This window comes from Gymnogyps californianus, chromosome 11 (assembly GCF_018139145.2).
Source record: "Gymnogyps californianus isolate 813 chromosome 11, ASM1813914v2, whole genome shotgun sequence".
NCBI lineage: Eukaryota > Metazoa > Chordata > Aves > Accipitriformes > Cathartidae > Gymnogyps > Gymnogyps californianus.
The window spans coordinates 21103532-21121636 of NC_059481.1; the positions used below are offsets into that span (position 1 = coordinate 21103532).

Consider the following 18105-nt stretch of genomic DNA (forward strand, 5'->3'; position numbering starts at 1 on the left):
TTAAGTGGATGTCAATGAAAGAAAAAAGGCATTGGGGCATTGGGGCGGGGCCGGGCGGCGGCTCCTCCCGCCCGCCAGAGGGCGCTGCGGCGCGGGCGGCGGTGGGCCGAGGCGGCAGCATGGCGCAGCCACCTCCTTTCGCCGGGCGCTTCCCGCCGCCGCCGCCACCGTTCCGGGCCTTCCCGCCGCCGGCGGGGCCCTTCCCGCCGCCCGCCGCGCCCTTCCCCGGCCCCGCCGCCCGCCCGGGGCCCTTCGTAGCGGCGGCAGCGGCGGCGCCCCCGCCCTTCCTCCTGCCGCCGCTACCTCCGCCGCCGCCGACCGGGCCTGAGGGCGACGCGGGGCCGCGCTTCCCGCCGGGCGGCGGCCCCTACTTCCCGGCGGCTCCTCCGTTCCCGCCGCGGCCGGTGGCTGAGGAGGAGGCGGCGGCGGCGGCGCAGCGGCAGCAGGACGAGCTGTGGCTGTCGCAGTTCCTGGGCCGGCGCCGGGCCGCCCCCCGCCGCCGCCTCCGCCGCCGCCTCTCGCCGCCGCCAGCCCCAGCAGCGCCCGGGAGCTGGCGGTGGAGGCGCTGGGGCGGGTGGCGCGGCTGGCCGCTCTCTGCCGGGCCCTGCGGCGGCGGGAGGCCGAGGGGGACGAGGCGGGCTGGGCCCAGGCGCGGGAGGAGGCCGAGGCGGTGCGGCAGGAGCTGCGGGAGGTCGTGCGACCCCTGAGAGAGCCCGGCTACCGGGAGGCGCTGCGGAGGAAGGCCGAGAGGGCGAGGAAGAGGAGGCTGCGCCTGCAGCGGAGGAAGCAAGAAGCCGAGGCAGCCAAGGAGGAGGAGGCGGCCCGGGCCGCCGAACGGGAGGCCAAGATCGACCAGTGGAGGGCCAAGTGCATCCAGGAGGTGGAGGAGAAGAACCGGGTACGGCCCCGAGCGGCCTGATCCTGCCCGCCCGGGCTGCAGCGTGGCCTCCCGGGGACTCCTGCGCGTCCCTCTGGGAGCAGGGCAGCGTGGCGGAGCTGGGGGAGACCTGCCGGTAATGGGCTTGTGGCAGGCTCTGCGTGGCACCTGGCTTTGGCCCCCGCCGTTCCGTAGGTGCCACCTTGGTGCTGCATGGGTTCGGCTTGCTTGGAGACACAGTTTCCGAGGCCTGCAAGCCCTGCTTCTTCCTTAAAAGCCTTGGTCGGCATCTCAGCTTTGCCACGCTCGTGTCCTAGGCCTTGACAGCTGGGGGTTAAGTGGTTTCTGAATTCTCGGTTGCATGTGGGGTTCTTCCTCTCTGGTCCCAAGCTGTCAGCCCGCCCCACGCTGCTCACAGCTGCCCTAGGGCGGTCAGTGCCATTTCAGTAACCATAAGCCTTGCCTGCTGGCTTCGTCCTTGTAAAGCTTGTTGTTTGCAAGCTTTTCAGTCTCACCGGGAAGCAAAACGGCTCCAACGCAAAAAAAAAAACCCAGCTCAAATGAGGCTTGCTGGGAAGTGCTGTAGGCACCTTTGTGTTGGCTGTTGGCTGAAGGGCTACCCTTCTGCTGGTGCTGGGTCTGCTGCTGGGGTGGTACAGAGCAGCAGCTGGGAAAGGTTTTGCGTTCAGGCTGTGGCACGTTAATAGTCTTTAATTGCCGAGCTGTAGAATCGGGATGGTTTAGGTTTGTTGTTAATGTTTTTCCTAACTTTCTGTGGTTAAAGGTTATCGGGCTTTATGAATTCAGTAGCCATTTGGCCCAAATTTTTGAGTTGCTCGGCATTCTTTTTTTTGTTTCCTGAAGTCTCTCCTGTTTTACCTTTTTCATAAAAAGACAAGGTTGGATGGTTGACCTAACTTGCTATGGCTGTGTTACTAGGCAGTTATTCTGATCTCCAGTGCTTTGCTAATCTTTTTGAAAGTACCGTTTCATTCTTGTCTACATGGGATATTTCACACATCGTGTCTGTTCTTTTTCTTTCTTTCGTAGGAACGAGAACTTAAGGCTGCTGCAGACAGTGTCTTATCTGAAGTACGGAAGAAACAAGCAGACACAAAGAGGATGGTGGACATCCTGCGCGCATTAGAAAAGCTTCGGAAACTGAGAAAAGAGGCTGCTGGCAGGAAAGGTTAATTACGAGATTTTTACCAAGCTTTTTTAGTGGCGCACACTGGAAATAAGATGATGTGCGTGCCCTGTGCTGACTAGCAAGGTGCAGCTTGAAAAAGCTGTTTCTTCATTAGTGGTTTTTGTTACAGTGTTATGCAAGAACAGCTATAAAATGCTGAATACAGTGGTGGTGCTCCTACGTTTCCAAGCTCTTTCTTGGTAGAATTATTCCAGTAAGATAGTTGTTAGCAAGGTTAAGCTCCAGTTAGCAAGGTTAAGCTCATGTTCTTCTGAGATTTTGCCAGCTCTGCTCTCAAGTCTGATAACAGAGGCCCTTCTGAATTTGAAACTTTAAAATTAATTCTCTTTCTGTTTAGGTGTTTGTCCGCCCCCCTCAGCAGACGAAGCATTTGAAAATCAGGTGGAGAGTCTCAAAACGTTGCTCAAAAATCGCACAGAGCTGTATGAAGCTGAGGAGAGAGCATTAAGAGTTATGTTGGAGGGAGAACAGGAGGAGGAAAGGAAGAGAGAAATGGAAAAGAAAGAGAAGAAGGAAAGGGAAAAACTACTACAGCAGAAACTTGAAATTGATTCCAAGCTCTTTGGGGATCCAGGTAAATTCTGCATGCCATACTTAACAGTATTGTTCCACACCACAGCCCCATCTCATAGACACTGGGTTTAAAATGCAGGCACAAAAATAGTTGAGAAAGAAAGCATCCACTGGAGTAATTTATGGTCTGAGGAAAAGATGAGATAAACGTAGCATGCTGTTAGCACATGTGATGTAAGAAGAACTGTTTAGCTCTTCAGCGTCGTCTGCAGTATATCTCAAGCTGATTTCATAGTGTTTTGCAAGAAGAGGTTGTAGATTAAGCTGAAGTGAGAATAAACAGAATAGATTGAAGACTTCCAGCACCCAACAGATGCTTTAGTCTGGTGATTTGGTAAGTGCGACTCGGGTAATCTGTAAAGATGCAGCGTCCATATGTTCCCCTTGTTTAGAGGATGGAAGCAGGAAAAGTTTTGCTAGTCTTGACTTGCCTCTGACAGCTCCAGTAAGGATGAGGAGACGTGCAAAACATATAAATAGTCCTTAATATATTACATAGGGAAGTGATTTCAAGTTATAGCTGGGGAGTAGCAAACGAGTTGGCAAATTTGGGGCTTCTAAGACTTTCTAGAATCAAAGGTCTCTGATTTATTGAACGATTTCTATGTTTGTGTTTTAACAGATGAATTTCCTCTAGCCCACCTATTGCAGCCCTTCAGAGAGTATTACTTACAAGCTGAGCATTCTGTAGCAGCTCTAATCCAGATCAGGTAAAACCAAACAAAGTCTTTATTTTAATCAAAGACGACAAGTATTGTGTGTTGAGATTGTACAATTATGATCCCTTTTGGTTCGCTAACTTCCAAATATGGTTATGCAATGAATTGTCCTGGTTTTTTTCAGCTAAGGATCAAGCTTCTCGCTTGATAGAGTTGTATCCAACAGATTCCCGTGTGAGGCAGGGTGCACTTCCATGCATAACCATTCCATTTAATAGAATAGTACATATAATTTTCACATTTGTGTTTTGAAAAACAAGTTTCAGAGTGCAATTTATAGTGCTTTGTGTATTGATCAGTATGGAAAAATACCTATGCGGGTATATAATAAATATTACTACCAAATTCATGCCAGCTCTCCTCTCAAACGACGCTTTCTCTGTTAAAGGCATGAATGGGATCAGTACTTGGTGCCAGCTGATCACCCTGAAGGAAGCTGCATCCCTCCAGGATGGGTTCTTCCGAGTCTCCCCACAAACGACACTTGGGCCACTGCTGTCAGATAATTTAGTAATAAATTATTTTAACGTTGGAGGAATGTTTCATTATAATTGCGTGTGTAAATATGAGAGGGTCCGAAGAGGAAGCCTCATCCTCTGTTTCGGTAGCCGGGTGCTGGAATGTCTTGAAGAAAAGTGTAAGAACTGTTTTTGCTATCTGACACTGCAGGGAAATACCTGAGCGAGCCCAAAGCTGCTAGGCCTCGCGTGGTGTGGAATTACAATCCCGCTGCGAGTTTTTGCTAACAAATCTCAATCTTAATAAACATTGCTGACGAGGGTAGTTGTGCCAGCATTAACATCCTATTTTTAGTGGCTTTTTATCTTTATAAGCCTAAATCCAGATGATGAAAGCTCCAGAAATAAAGAAGTTTAAAAAAAAAACAACAGAGATCATTAGTAAACATGTTTTTCTTCTTAAATGAAGCATGTCAGGCATCACTGTCAAAATAATTCCTGTATTTTTGTGCGTAGAAATGAACCTATTACAAGTTTAAACAAATTCTGAAGTACAAACAAGACGGGGTTTTCCAAGGTTGATTAAAGCAGCTGTTGACATTTTACTTTTGTGGACTAAAACTGGTACCACAACATGGAAAAAATTCCTGGTTGTGGTGAAATAGGTCAGAGAGCCGTGTGAATATATATCAATTTGATGAATAAGCCTGCTGGAAAAAACCCAATAAAATCTGAAGTCTAACCTACTGTAATTGTTTTTGCCTATATAGCTATTTTTGTGTAGGGACAGATCATGTATATAATATTTGATTCAAAAACACAGCTCTATTTTGTAAATTGTTTTTTGTACAGAATAAATAGAGAAAAATGGAATTTTTTTTTCTTTGAAGCGTTTTTACTCCGAGGGAGAGATTTGGTTTAGTACTTGGCATCAAATACGACTCCGATGTGGAGAGAATTGCTGGCAAAAGGTTTGTGTGAAGGAACTTCTCCCTCTTACAAGGTGACAGAGGCATCTGATTTCAAAGCCGTCCATGTTCTGGACAGTTTGCTCGAAACAGCGACGGCCCATATAGGTTTGGGGCTTTGCTGGTCTACGCAGATTGTCGTGGCAGCTTTCCAGAGCTGCAGTCGTTATTCTTGCTTAGCCCTCACGTGTGGGAATGGATTTAATCTCTCCCATTCCTTACCTCTCCACATCACAACATTGTGTAATTCATGGAGGAGGCAACATGTCCTTGCCTAAATTCAGCGCTTGGGCCTTGTGTATAACGTTAATTGTTTCTTGGCTGAAGCTTTGCGTTGATTTCTGTTAGTAAGAGCACACGAACTAGTAATTTTTCGTAGAGTTAGAATTAATCTGGGTGCAGAAGTTTGCAGTTCTTGCTCACGCGTATATCGCCTACCTATAGCACCCCAAAATACAGATTACCGTGAAGTCCTCTGGAGGCAGGGGGTTCTGATTTGCATGTCCGTACGTCCTCCCGTCCCCACTGTCACTTCTAGCATCTCGTTACTCCCAAGACCTATGGCTGGGTCAGATCCTGGGGAGTCTTACCTGATGAAAAAGCAAAAGTTCAAATAGCATAAAAACAACTGCAGAAACAACGCTTTCAGTTCAGGAAGCTTAGTGACCGGAGGATGCTCTGCTTAAATAGTTAGGCTCCTTATCCCGTCAGCATGTCTGATGGCACAGGCTAACCGCTTAAGCTACGATAATCTTAAAACTGTCAAAGTCAGATGCTTGCCTGACGCTGCAAAAATGTAAAGAACTGAGCAGCAGATAAGCGGGCAGCGTAGAAGCAACCCTGTCCTCCCGGCCCTGCGAGAAGAGCTCCATGATTTCGTCTGACGGTAAGGATAACTTCATACTGTTAATAAAAACAGGACTTGAAAATGCCAGCGGATGATGTGTGTTTAGGTATATTTCGATCCCTCCAGCTTTCTGTGGTTTGTTCTACATATTTGCTCTTGTCTAATGACGTCTGCATTAAAATGTTTTGTGTTTTTAGTGAGGAAGATGTTGAAACCACAGATGGAGGAGGAATGTTTAAAGTCTTAACTCATAAAATACACGGAGACAGGGTATATTAATTCTTGAAAAAACCTTGTGTATTCAGTTTGAAGATTCAGATTTGTCTCAGTATAGTATTTCCTACTATTTTTAAGTTTTAAAAAATTACTGTTGCCCAGAAGAAAAGAGGGGTTGGCTATGAGTTTCTGAGACTTGTTTGCATCCTATTCCTTCCCTGGTCCCAGGGCAGTTCAGGTTTCTCACGCTTTGAAGGCACATCCTCTTCCTGATACGAATTTGTTCGTTTGCCAGCCTGGATCTTTGATGTGAGAGCGGGCAGAGCTGGCGTGAAGCAGATGAGGTCAGAACCCTTGTAGGAGTTGCTTTCTGGTGTAAGTTGGTGTTTACAGCTGACCCTCTTTTATTCTCGTCTAGTAGCGTTTTCGTTGTCATCGCTCCTCGCCCCAATGTACTTCTCTTTTTCTAAATGGTGCTTTTGGGCATTAACACTTGTGCGAGCCTTTCTTAGAGCACAGTATTTATGCAGCGAAATACAGTGAGATACGGTCCCATAATCTCTCCCTATATTCTTCATCGTGGCTTCAGACACATGCACTACCCATCTCCAGCCCTTAAAGTGGCATTTAAAACCAAGTAAAGCCGTTCTAAGTGATGGATGACGACATACTTTGTTGCTTTTTTTGCCTTTGCACCTTTGTACCGCACAGCTTTTGGGAAGAGCTGGTTTACAGCCTAAGCTACAAGGAGGATCCGTCCCTCTTGCAGGCAGGGGCTGCACGGCCAGGCGGAGGAGTTCGAGAGAGCCGGGGGAAGGTGGCTTCGCTTACGGATGTTTTCACGCGTTGTCTTTGTCGGTGCTGATGTGGATTGCAACTTCACGCTGAGCCCTCTTAGGCTGGGGAGCAGATGGCCTGGCTCCGTGCAGGCTCCCAACACGTTGCCTGTGTCGCGTGTTAGCAGCAGGACACGTGCGGGAGCCGCAAAGCCGGTTAGGGGCTCTGCCTGCGCTACGGCCCCGGGTATTAAAGGCTCCCGGCGTAAGCAGGTGAGCGACAACCGTTCTAATTCTGAGAAGAGCAACTGAGTTGAAGCGAGCGATTGTGCGTGTCGCTCTTCCTTTGTGGGCTAGAGGCAGTTCGTTAGTCCTTTGCCAACATAAGAAATGACCTTGAATGCCATTTCCCATTATAGACCCTTATTTTTGCCTGAAACAGGCAGCTTTTTCTTCCTTGTATGCATTCATCTGCTTATTTTCTTTTTGTGGAGTGTTTATCCTCATTGTCATAGAAGCCATTTCTTTTCAAAGCGGGGGGAAAAAAAATTGGTAAAAGCACTTAGGGATGTCACAGCAAGTATTTACTGTTTGTTGTGAGGATGACTGCTGAGGACTTTGGGACGAACAGGCACAGGCTGCAGGTACCAGAACTCGGTGGAAGACTGGCCGTCAGCTCGTGCCGGTTGACAATATATAAAGGAAATTATTTTGCACACTGTCATCGCTGGGAAGCTGGGGACTCGAGGCTTCACGCAGCAAGTAGTGTCTTTTTACTAAATTGAGACATTTATATAGAGCTGATGGCTACGCTATTGCAGTAATATTTTCCATGCCACCATTCCCAGCTCGTCAGAAGTTTTCCTCTCCCCTGCTATTCCCAATCTAAAAACATCACCGCACTTAAAAAGAATAGATGGTTCTTAAAAGCTAATCTGGCCTTAAAATGCCTCGTTCGACATCCCTCTAATGCCGTAGCTTGCCTGATGCACCAGCCTCCTTGTCTGGCTCTCGGTTAAGCTGCTGCGGCGCTGGAGGGGATGCCCTCGCCCCGGCTCCCCCGGGCTGCTCCGTGTGACGGCTTAGCAGCACGTGGCCACGTGCATGAGCTCCGTGACCACGGGAGCTCTCGGGTCACGCAGAGAGAGGAGACCTGTGAGGTGTCCTCCTTGGCTGTGGTTTCTCCCTCTGTAACTGGAAAAAGCGCTCGGTCTGTCCCTGGCTTGGGAAAGGGAGCATGCGATGGGCAGCGGAGGGAGAGGGAGAGGCGGGAGGAGGGATGGGAAGCAGCGGGGCATGCACGGAGGTGGAAACGGAGGAGAGAAACGCTCAGATCTCTGCCAAATGAAGCTGTAAGCTTGGTCAGGTCCTGCTGGCTCAAGCTCAGAACAGCAAAGGTTAGTTCGGACAAATCTTCCCGGTATCAGTAATTAAGATTTTTGCAAATCTGGGCATTGCACACAGCGGTTTTTACACAGCATCTCTAAAGGCTGCGTTCCTTTTACCGGCATCACTTGAAATAGCTCATCTTTCTCTCCTTCCACCCAACTTAAAAGGTGCTAGTCCTGCCTTTTATAGTTTTGTTTCATCCCTTCCTCCGGCAGCAAGGAATCAGGCAGCGGTGATGAGCTACTTGGATGAAGTTCCCTTCCGGACGGCCAGGAGCCTCGACGGGGACTCGGGGGGAGAAAACACTTTAATCACAGCTCCAGCCATCGAGCTCCCCGACTGCGCCGACATCCTCATGAGCACCATGGTGAGTCGCCTCTGCTTGCGTCCGCGCCTGGATTCGCTTCTGGCGGGATGCTCAAAGGGGGATGCTCAAAGGGATGTCAGCGGTGTTTGTCTTTTCTTATGAAAGAAGGGAAGGGAAACCTCTCCTCCTAATTGATCTCCTCTTAATTGGCTGGTTTGCAGGAGTGGGAGGAGGTAAAGGGGTAGGTAAGGGGTTGGGTTTTTTTAATCCCATCCAAGCAAGAGGGTTGGGTCTTTCTGGGATAGGAGGACAAACTTCAGGCTCTGCTCTGGGATTGTTTTCTGCTCTGGAATCCTCACCGTCTCATTTATTAATAATACTTATTAAATACTTATTAATAAATCTAACAGATGTAAGCAGGCAACACTACCTGTGCTGGCAACATATATATATATAATATGTATATATATATTAAAAAAATTCCTGTGGTGCTTTGTGTGCTTCCACATTGCTCAGTCCTAAACTGCTTTTGAATCTACACGTATTGCTGTAACGGCATTGTCACCAATTTTAAACCCCGGCACAGCGATTCGAAGGAGCTGTCTGTGTTCTGGAAGGGGTTAGGAAGCCTTTCCCCGTCCAACTGCCCTGAAGGCATGGAGTTGGCTCTCCGGGCTTACGGGTAGCGCTAGCACAGCTCCAGTTGAAGACGATTTCAGACATACTATGCGTGTTTAGCCTTAAGTAGTCTCACCCATAGATGGGGTCAGTGCACTTCACGGGGGGAAGGCGATCTGGGCGATCCCAAACAGCCTCTGCTCGCTCCTGGGGATGGGTGGACCAGCAGTAAACCCCACATCTGGCTTTTCGCTAGCTCAGCCTTGCTCATCCCTCCCCCCCAAAATGACGCAGCCCAAATCCGCAGGATGTGTTTAACATGAAGAGTCGCCGTGGTGTTCATTTTAAGCAATTTCTCCGAAGGAAATTTTAATGCACACATTTTTTGCCACCCGGGTAAAGGCAGGTGATGGTCTGCATCCCCATGGACCAGCTGAGGTAGTCCACCACCCCGTCCTATCCCGGGAAACCCCCAGCCCAGGGTTTCTCCCTGATCGGGGACGCGTCGGTGCTCCCCACCGAGGCGGAGCGATTGCGCTGGTGATCCGGGCTGATCCTTGTCGAGGGACGTGGTGGTGTTTTCCTCGGGCAGGCTGGTTTGGGTCCGCGGCTGACAAGTGGCAGGGAGCAGTAAAAACAGCATTCCTGGGCTGTGAATGTACTTGCCTGCCCGTCCGGAGGAGACCTTGTTTGGAGAGCTCTGGGGCGGGCAAGGCTTGTTTATTCCAGGAAAACCCTCCGATTTCAGACTCAAACACGCTTATATTTTAAGCCGGACTACGTGGAAACGATGACTCTGTTCTGGGACCGGCTGAGCCCCCGGCGCTGCCAGAGACACCCGTGGCTGGTCCTCCCTCTGCCCAAGGTGGCATCTACCCCCTTGGTGGCTCCCGAGCCCCCGTGGCCGAGGTGGCTCTGCCGGGTGCCACTAATGGGTGCTGTCCCCTTCCACAGCGGCCAAACTGACACAAAACCACCTCCGAGCGTAAAACACCTATCAAAAGAATGGTAGATACAACTCAAAATAGTAATAACTTTGTACCCGGATTTTTTCCAAGTATAAATTTGGGGATTCCCTATAGGGATGAGGCTGGCACTGCCCAATCCTACAGCCCTAGTGCCCGCAGCCAGCCCTGATGCTCGGGGAAAGAGGAGCCGATATGGGAAGGATGCATGCCCTCGTGAAGCGCGTGGTTTGCTCTGTGCCGCGTGGTCTGGTTTCAGATGCCCTCACCAGCCGCTTCTCGCTCTTCCGCAGCACGACTTCTCGCTGGAAAGAAAAGTGCTTTACTGGGTTGAGGTGGCCTCTCAGCAGCAAACCTCCCGGCAACGGGTCACCTCCGAAGTCGTCCCCACGGCTCCGCCGTGCTGGCTGCTGCTGGTGGACCCGGCTGACAGCTACGGGGGGAAAGCGCGGGACGGGGCGGTGCGGCGCTGCGTCAGCCTGAGCGCTGCCGACGGCAGCTACGGGCACGCCAAGGGCAGAGGCGCCTTCTCCGACACCGAGAGCGAGACCTGGCACTCGGAGGACGATGAATACTCGGAGGACGACGAGTACTCCTCAACCTCCTGGGAAGAGAACGACAAAGATGAAAAGGTTTCCGGGAGGAGAAACACTGGGAGAGGTGCGGCACCGTGTCCCGGCTTTTACCAGACCCGACCAAAGACATCACCCGGCTTGCTGGAGCCCTCGCTGGAGAATGGTGGTCACAACCCAGCCAGCCCGGACCCGAGCAAGCAGAGAAGATCCACGGTGATATTTAACAACATGAAGAACGAGCTGGAAGCGGCCAGGAAGAAGCTGGCTGCTTTGGTGCATCCTTTGAACAGAGCCGCCGCAGAAAGCAGAGGGGTCTCGGAGCCACGGCCGCTCCCCCAGCATCCCCGCACCGGCCGCAGCGTCAAGTACGGGCCAGCCCCGGCCGTGTCCCATCTGGGGACCTTGGTGCCGGCTCCTCCGGCCACGGCCGCGCCGATCCCCCCGATCAAACGGCATAAACCCACGGTGCCGGTGAGGTGTTTTCTTCTGGTAGCCCTTTGCTTGTTGGTGAGACGGGAGGGAGGTGGAGGGCGTTGAATCAGTAAACGGAGCTGGGGTCTGGCTAGCAAAACGGAACCGAAACGGGGCTTTGGGAACACTGAACCCATGAGAAATTGCTGACGAGTTTTCGTAAAAAGTGAAGGAAGGGTTTTTTTTTGCCGGGGTTTAAAGGCAAGCTTTCTGGGAGCACGTTTACTTGCTCTGTCCTAACCAAAACATCCCTGTTTTTCCCAACAAGCAAGGTGTCTTGTCTGATTTTTCCATTGAAACACACACACAAAAAAAGTGAAATAAGTTTTTTTCCCTCTTTCCTCTCCATTTTCCCCCCTCTAACAGATATAAATGGGTTTATGGGGAAATGCCCCCTTACAGCCATCATGTCTTTTCTAGGAAACTTTGGACTTCATAGTCCTACTAGAAATACAAATCGTTTAATGACAGAGACAGTGATGCGAAGTGATGGAGTAAATATTTCTTTCCATCACCTTAAATCTGAATTGCACCGTGTTTTTTAAGAAATCACATCTCATCCAGCTACTTGAGAGATTTAGGAGATGAATTACTGAAAACCTGCAATTAAAACCAACGGACACATGAAAGGCCGAGTTATTTATATGTAGTTGCATTAGACGTAGGGTAATTAAGGAAGGATTAAATGCCCGTGTGTATTTGTACGTTGCCCACCCTGCTTGGCTGCTGTTACAGATGCGTCATGCTGAATGCTGAAGCCTCAATACCAGGCAAGCGCATGCATGTGCAAGGTCATTTCTGGAGATGGCTTTGTAACAGAACCCTAAATACGTCTGATAAACGTCACGGCCGTAAACAGGGCATCAGGGGAGCATCCTCCTGCCCGGGCTGCTGCATCGCGGGCAGCGCTGCCTCTTGCTTGGCTGGTCAGGGACAAGCATGGCATTTATTGCTGGAGAGATGACCAGGATTCCCAGGAAAAGGAAGCTGCTTTTGCTCGCTTTGCCCCATGAACCCTCCTGAGCGCTTTTTTCTCTGATCTGTATCTGTAGCTGAGCCTGGATTTAATTAAGTCCAGTCTCCTTAGATGCCCAAGGGGGTTTGTTCCATGTGTGGGAATTTTCCTCTTCTGGAGAGAGCAAGGTAACTGCCGGCGTTCGAAAGCATTGCTTCAGCCTGGGTTGTTTAACATCGTTTCACGAGCCGGAGCAAGAAGACCATCTGCTGTTTTTTCTTGCAGTCCCTCAGCCCCTACGCCTGCCTCCCCCCTGCCTCCACGCCTGCGCGGCCTCTCGGTTCCCACAGATCCCAGCCGGATTCGGCGGCTGACCTGCTCTCGGCGCTGAGCCAAGAGGAGCGAGACCTCATCGAGCCCGTTATAGCCTTGGGCTACCCCACCCACAAAGCCATCCTCACCCTCCAGAAGACTGGAAGGCAAAGCTTAAGTCAGGTTGGTGGAGCTGGCACGGCGCCGTGGAAAGCTTTTGGTAAAGAGAAACTTGATTTTCATGGAGAAAGGGATGGCTGTCTTGCTTGGGGTGGACTTCTGATGGCCTTGGGTTTCCCACTTTGGTATCAGAGCTCAGTTGACAGGGTTTTCCATGAGATCACACGTCTGCACTTTTGCTGTAATAAAATAGCAATGAGTCGCCCTCAGCTTTTCAGCGAGTAATAACGGCCGGGAAACGTTATCTGTTCAATCTGTTGTATGGAGCATGGTGTCCTTTTGAAGTACAAATTTTGCCCCCGTATATGGAAACCTTTTGCACATCATTTTTTCCCGGCTGTTAGATTGATATCGTTATTGCCATGGCTCATCCTGTCAGAGCGGGACTGTACAAATACCTCGGAGATTTGTCTGGGCTCTCTCCAAAACACAAGTTCCCCATGTTGGAGCAACCAGGGACTCCATGCAAGCATTGCGGCTGGGTCCCAGAGCTCTTTTCCTGAGGAACCCTCTATAATAACCTGGAGTTTATTGAAAATAATTAACATACAACCTCTCCCTACCCCTGGTACCTGAGTACATCACAGCCCACTGTGCTGCATCCCGATTCCCGAGTTCTCTGCTTGTCCAGATGAACCCGCCGTGGTCCAGGTGGGCTCAGAGCATCCGTGCCATGAGGGATGCTGCTGGCTCTGACCCTCTGGCTTGGCAAGCTCGGGGCTGGACCGGCCCATCCCAGCGGAGGATTTAGTAGGGCTAAATTATCCAAAGAGCTCTTGCAGAGAGAGAAGGGGCTTGATCGCAGCTTAGCAAGAGGGATGTCCACCAGGCTGTCATGCCAGGGAGCAGGAGCAGACCCCAGGCAGAGGTGTGAGCAGGCACGGCACCGAGCGGCCGCTGTCGGGTGCCGGTCCCCTTCCCGATTCCCCAGGGAGCTGCCTGTGCTGCGTGGGCCAGCTCTTACCCGTCTGGTCGGCGCACGAAGCTGCTCCGTGGCTGAGTCATCCTGCAGCTTCTGGCTCCCTCCTGAGTCACCCCCGGCTGGACCAGCCTCCCCAGACCCTCGCTGGTGTTTCAGGCGATCGTCGCTGCAAGCCGAGGTGGGAAGGGAAGCTTTATTTCTTCAGATTCATAAAGGTTTCATCTAGGCAGAGGGAGATGGGCAGAGCCCAGCCCCCGTTCTTTGCACAGAGCCGTGCAAGGGTGTCTTGTAGCAACTGCTGGCTTCAATATGAAGAAGCAGTGCATCTCATTAAGGATGGAAATGGGTACAGTCTGCTCCCTTCTGTATAAACACTGGGACTCCCATTCCCTTGGAGAAGAGATTAAGGCACCAAAATACAAGGTCTGCCTTATATGCTATGCCTTCTTCACCAGCAGTTCCCATCTTTCCCATTTATGCCCAATACAGCCAAGATAAAACATAAAGCCTAGCCCTTTGTGCGTCTCTTACAAGTACAAAACTACCAAATTAGGGTAAACCTTCCTGGAAAATATGTTTCAACTCAAGTTAAAAACAAGAGCTGTGGGCGCTCTTCATTGCTTGCTGGTGTCATGCGGGGTTTCAGTGTGTGACGATGACAGCTTCAGCCGTGAAGATTGATTGCAGTACCAGATGGTAGCCAAAAATTGCTCAATTTCTTTGCAGTGTCAAGTCAAACTGGCAGAGCCCACCCTGGTGAAGGCAAGTCTGCTGCCTTAAAGAGACGATGCCTTCTCAGTTTTGGTGAAAGAACCTCTCTAAAAGGCTCAAGCGGGGTTAGTTGCCCCAACACGCCAGAGGTTCATCATCTAGGATGTCATGGGCAAGGCCTAAACCAAAACTGCGTCATTGCATCTCGATCAATGATCATTGATCAATCAAAAATGCATCGTTGATCCACGGAGCTCTCAATGTGCGTGTGAGCTGAGAAGCAACAAATGGCTGCAGCGGGTCAGCATCCATCTCCCCAAATAGCCGTAAGCACGGGGTTCAGAGCAGGGCGATCACCATGGGACACAGCCCACTGCGCCAGCCACCTCCTGGCCGTGCGCGGATGGGGAGCCTCTTCCTATGGACTGTTGGACTCTTGTGAAGTCAATAATACAGCAAAATATATGCTCAGCTGTGCTTCCATAATGTGCTCCTGCCCCTTTCCTCCTCCACAAGAACTTGCTGTCTTTCCCCAAGCAACGATCTAGATCTTCAGTGCTTCCTACAAGCCTGGCATCAGCCGTACCCACCAGCTGTGGCTCCTCGAGCCTCTCTGATGCTTGTAGGAGTTGCGTCCTTGGTGGTGGCGTTTGCCGCAGTGAGTTGAGCAAGGCTGTCCGCCGTGGTGCTGGCTGGGGTCTCCCTGTCCCCCCAGAGAGCCTCTGTCCCTGGAAGCTCAGCGCCATCCCTGGCTTGAACCCTGCTGCAAGACTGAGGAGATGTTTACCCTGTTCCTCCACAATGAAATCATCGTTTGGGTCTTTGGTGGTGGTTGCTCATGGTTTTTTCCATGCTGGCAGCATATAGTCTGTGGTCCAGGTGGGTCGGTGAAATGGTTGGTGGTAAGGCTTTGCTCTTCTTAAGCAGCCAGTTGTTGGAGCACCTGAAGTGGGGACCTCATGGGGACGGTCCTTTCCGATGGGAGTCAGCCAAAGTGGTATGGGGACGTGGAAGATAAAAACCCACCAGAGGGGGGATTTCCTTTATGTCCCTGCACATGCTCGTCTTTGCTGTGAAAAGCTAAATTGCTGCACATAACATCGAGTAGCAGCAAATGAGGGAGGAGATAAATCAGCAGGTTACTGATCTACCAGAGCCTGGAGGTCTCTTCCCACGTGAGCAGTTTTTGACAAGGTTATTGGGTTGGCCGTGTAGTGGATAAAGGCGAGCTCTCCAGGGATGCCTGCGCTGGAGGAACTTCATGTCTAAGTGTTGTAAGGAGCCTCCTTGAGAGCTACAAGGGGGAGAATGAGCTTCAAGAGGGCAGTGGCACCTCCTCCTCCTCCTCCCCAGTGAGCGGTGGGGCCGGTTCCGGACCCAGGAGGTTAGCAGGTCATAGTATTTAAAAACCTGTTTTTGTTTAGTCTTGAGGATATATATATTTTTTTTTTTTTTAATGATAAAAATCATTGAGTTGACAACAGCACCGCTTTCACGCTGGGCTTGAACAGGCTGCCAGGACTGTCTGTGTTCTGCCGTGAGCACGGCGAGCGGCTGTCCCTGCCGCGACAGGGCAAGAAAATACAGCAATGATCTGGGGTTTTCAGTTAGTAAGGTAACGAGGAAAATAAAAACAGGTTATGAATGCCAATGACGAGTGACTGTCTCATTTTTGAGTTAATAAACCACTCCTCAAGGCTGACATTTCTTAAAATCCTTACTATGCTGTTTAGCCAAACTAGATCAACTCAATGTTTGAGGGATTTTTTTGGCTTTTTCATATGTTTTATGGTCTTTTACTGAATCCTTCTCCTCGCCTACGGCGGTGCTGGGGAGGGTGGAGGTCTGTGCGCTGGTTGATCTGGGGAGATAGGAATCAGCTTCTCCTTGGATGAAGACGGCACAGCTTCGGGGAGACCCGTGGGATGTTTTTATTCCCCTGGCTATTGTATAGCTCATTTATTATTGTCTGTCCCGTATGTTTTTGGACAGTGAATGACTCTCGTGGTATTTAAAAGATACCGCTGGGAATAGTGCTGTCAGCACTCCAAGAACAACGAGGAAAGCCAAAAATAACTGTTTACTTTCAGTAATGACAGCACACGGGTATCCCCTGGGGTGGGTTTTGTGCTTGGACCCTGGAGCAAACCCACAGGCGCCCGAACCCCGGCACATCAAAGGGATGCGGGGTTGGCCGAGGGTAGACATCTCGCTGGGATAGGCTCTGCTTCACCCCCCAGCCTGGAGGTCATCGCTTTGTATCTCGGATGGTTCAGATGTTCGGTTTGCTCCTCGTCCTCCCTCCGCCTTGTTCCCGTTCCCACCCTGGGAGAGTGGCGGGGACGGAGATGATGTCTTCTCCCGGTGGGAGCCCTGCTGACAGACAGACCACCCTGGTCGAGCATCAGACGGGAACCGGCAGGACGGTGGTGGCCCAGGTCCTCCCCATGAGTGTGTCCCCGGGAGGTGGCAAAGTGGGCTCCTGAATGCACTCGCTCCCTGTGTCTGCGAGGTTGGATTAACCCCGGTTGTCTTCTTCTGCAGTTCCTGAGCTACCTGGGTGCCTGTGACCGGCTGCTGAAGCAGGGCTACGAGGAAGGGCAGGTGGAGGAGGCCATGGAAATGTTCCAGTACTCGGAGAAACAGGTCAGAGCGGGACGGCACAGCCCGGTCCTTTGCGCTGCGTCCTCCGGGCTCGCTTTTCCAGCGGGCTGCACGCTCCCCTCCTCCTCCGCTGCCCCTCATGCAGCCTCCCGGCAGGTCAGACCCATTGCCCTGCAAGCAGCGAGCCCGCACTCACGGCAGACCCCTGGGGCAGCGTCACCGTAAGGAACCCCCGGGGAAGGACACCCGCTCCATCGCTCTTCTCCATCCATCCTCTCGCCCTGCCGTGCAAGCACGATGCTCGCTCAGCCCCTGCGCGGGGAATCCACCGGCACCCGGGCTCGCTACCTCCCTCCTGGCTCCCCCTTTGCATTCATCCCCCAGGGAGAAGAACCGTGGCACGCCGGGCGTTGGTCTCCATCATCAATCTCCTCCCGGGGGCAATGAAGAGCTTGGCGGGGGTAGAACTGCTTGAAATTTGGGCTGACGGTGTTTGACATGATGCCGACGGCACGTAGGATCGCCGGCTCACCGCTCGTTAGGGCTGTGGCAGCAGGAGGGCGCCCGGGTCTCGGTGTCAGGCAGGGGGTTATTTATTGAGGACACGGCTCCGGGAGATGTTGTGGTGCTGGGGCCCAGCCTGAGCAAGGGGGGAAGCAGGACAAATTAATTCCAGCTTGCACTCGCTGCCTTTGCCCGGTCTCTTTATAACGCAGGCAAACACTTGCATGGAATTCATATTAAACTTTGTAAGGAATAAGTGAAGCTAGAGGCTGACTTTATTAAATATTTCTTATTTAAAAAGTTGATGTAAAGGCACACTTCTAAATGCTAGCAGCGGTATGTGTGCCCTCAGTCTGCTGTCGGAGTGCCCTTCAGCGGTAATACAACCCGGCCAGGTTGTCTGACTGCAGCCTTGTCACCCAACGCTGTTTCTGCTGCAACTCTACGATAAATCCATCCTTAAAACCCCATGATAACATCACTCCTTTCTCCTCCTTCTTCCTCCAGGCAGCTGAATTCTTGCATTTGTTAGCTCAGTTTAACGATATGGGTTTCCAGCAAAATGAAATCAAGGAAGTTCTTTTGCTTTGTGGGAATCAGAGGGAGAAGGCGCTGGAAGAGCTTGTGATGAAAACCCAGTGACCAGCATCCTGGACCCCAGTCCCAGCTTCCCCTCTCCAGACCGGACCACCGAAGGACTCGGGTGGGTCACCAAGCGTTTACCCTTCTGCTGCTCCATCCCCACCCCGAGCAGGACGGCTCACCGGGCACAAACCTTCAAAGCACGGGCTTGGTGTCTCATCTCATTTTATGGACGTCCATCATAAGCGTATTTGTGACTGTACTAAGGCAAAGGCTTTATAGCAGGAGCGTTTATCTCTTCACCCGCACATCTCCACCCTTGATCATCTCAGCAGTTTAGATTAGATGCAATAAGATCCAAACCGC

At 51.2% G+C, this 18105-nt stretch overlaps 2 protein-coding genes across 2 annotated transcripts; both read left to right on the forward strand.

Annotated features, from left to right (window-relative positions):
- Positions 1-119: 119 nt before the first annotated feature.
- On the forward strand, positions 120-4710 carry PDCD7 (programmed cell death 7). Its single transcript, XM_050903232.1, is given in 6 exon segments — positions 120-492; positions 495-898; positions 1928-2066; positions 2425-2661; positions 3283-3370; positions 3768-4710. Coding segments are annotated over 6 exon segments (1359 nt in total). The 3' UTR covers positions 3886-4710.
- Positions 4711-8250: 3540 nt separating this feature from the next.
- On the forward strand, positions 8251-17823 carry UBAP1L (ubiquitin associated protein 1 like). Its single transcript, XM_050903670.1, has 5 exons — positions 8251-8400; positions 10217-10969; positions 12210-12419; positions 16594-16695; positions 17665-17823. Exons 1-5 carry the CDS (start codon positions 8269-8271, stop codon positions 17797-17799), a joined length of 1332 nt encoding a protein of 443 aa, XP_050759627.1. The 5' UTR covers positions 8251-8268; the 3' UTR covers positions 17800-17823.
- The last annotated feature ends 282 nt before the right edge of the window (positions 17824-18105 follow it).

Excerpts from the sequence above, each read along its gene's own strand:
- UBAP1L (XM_050903670.1), top strand. The coding sequence starts at position 8,269 with ATGAGCTACTTGGATGAAGTTCCCTTCCGGACGGCCAGGAGCCTCGAC. Across the intron at positions 10,970-12,209 it reads GGCATAAACCCACGGTGCCG|TCCCTCAGCCCCTACGCCTG; the intron begins GTGAGGTGTTTT and ends TTTTTCTTGCAG. Across the intron at positions 12,420-16,593 it reads GAAGGCAAAGCTTAAGTCAG|TTCCTGAGCTACCTGGGTGC; the intron begins GTTGGTGGAGCT and ends CTTCTTCTGCAG.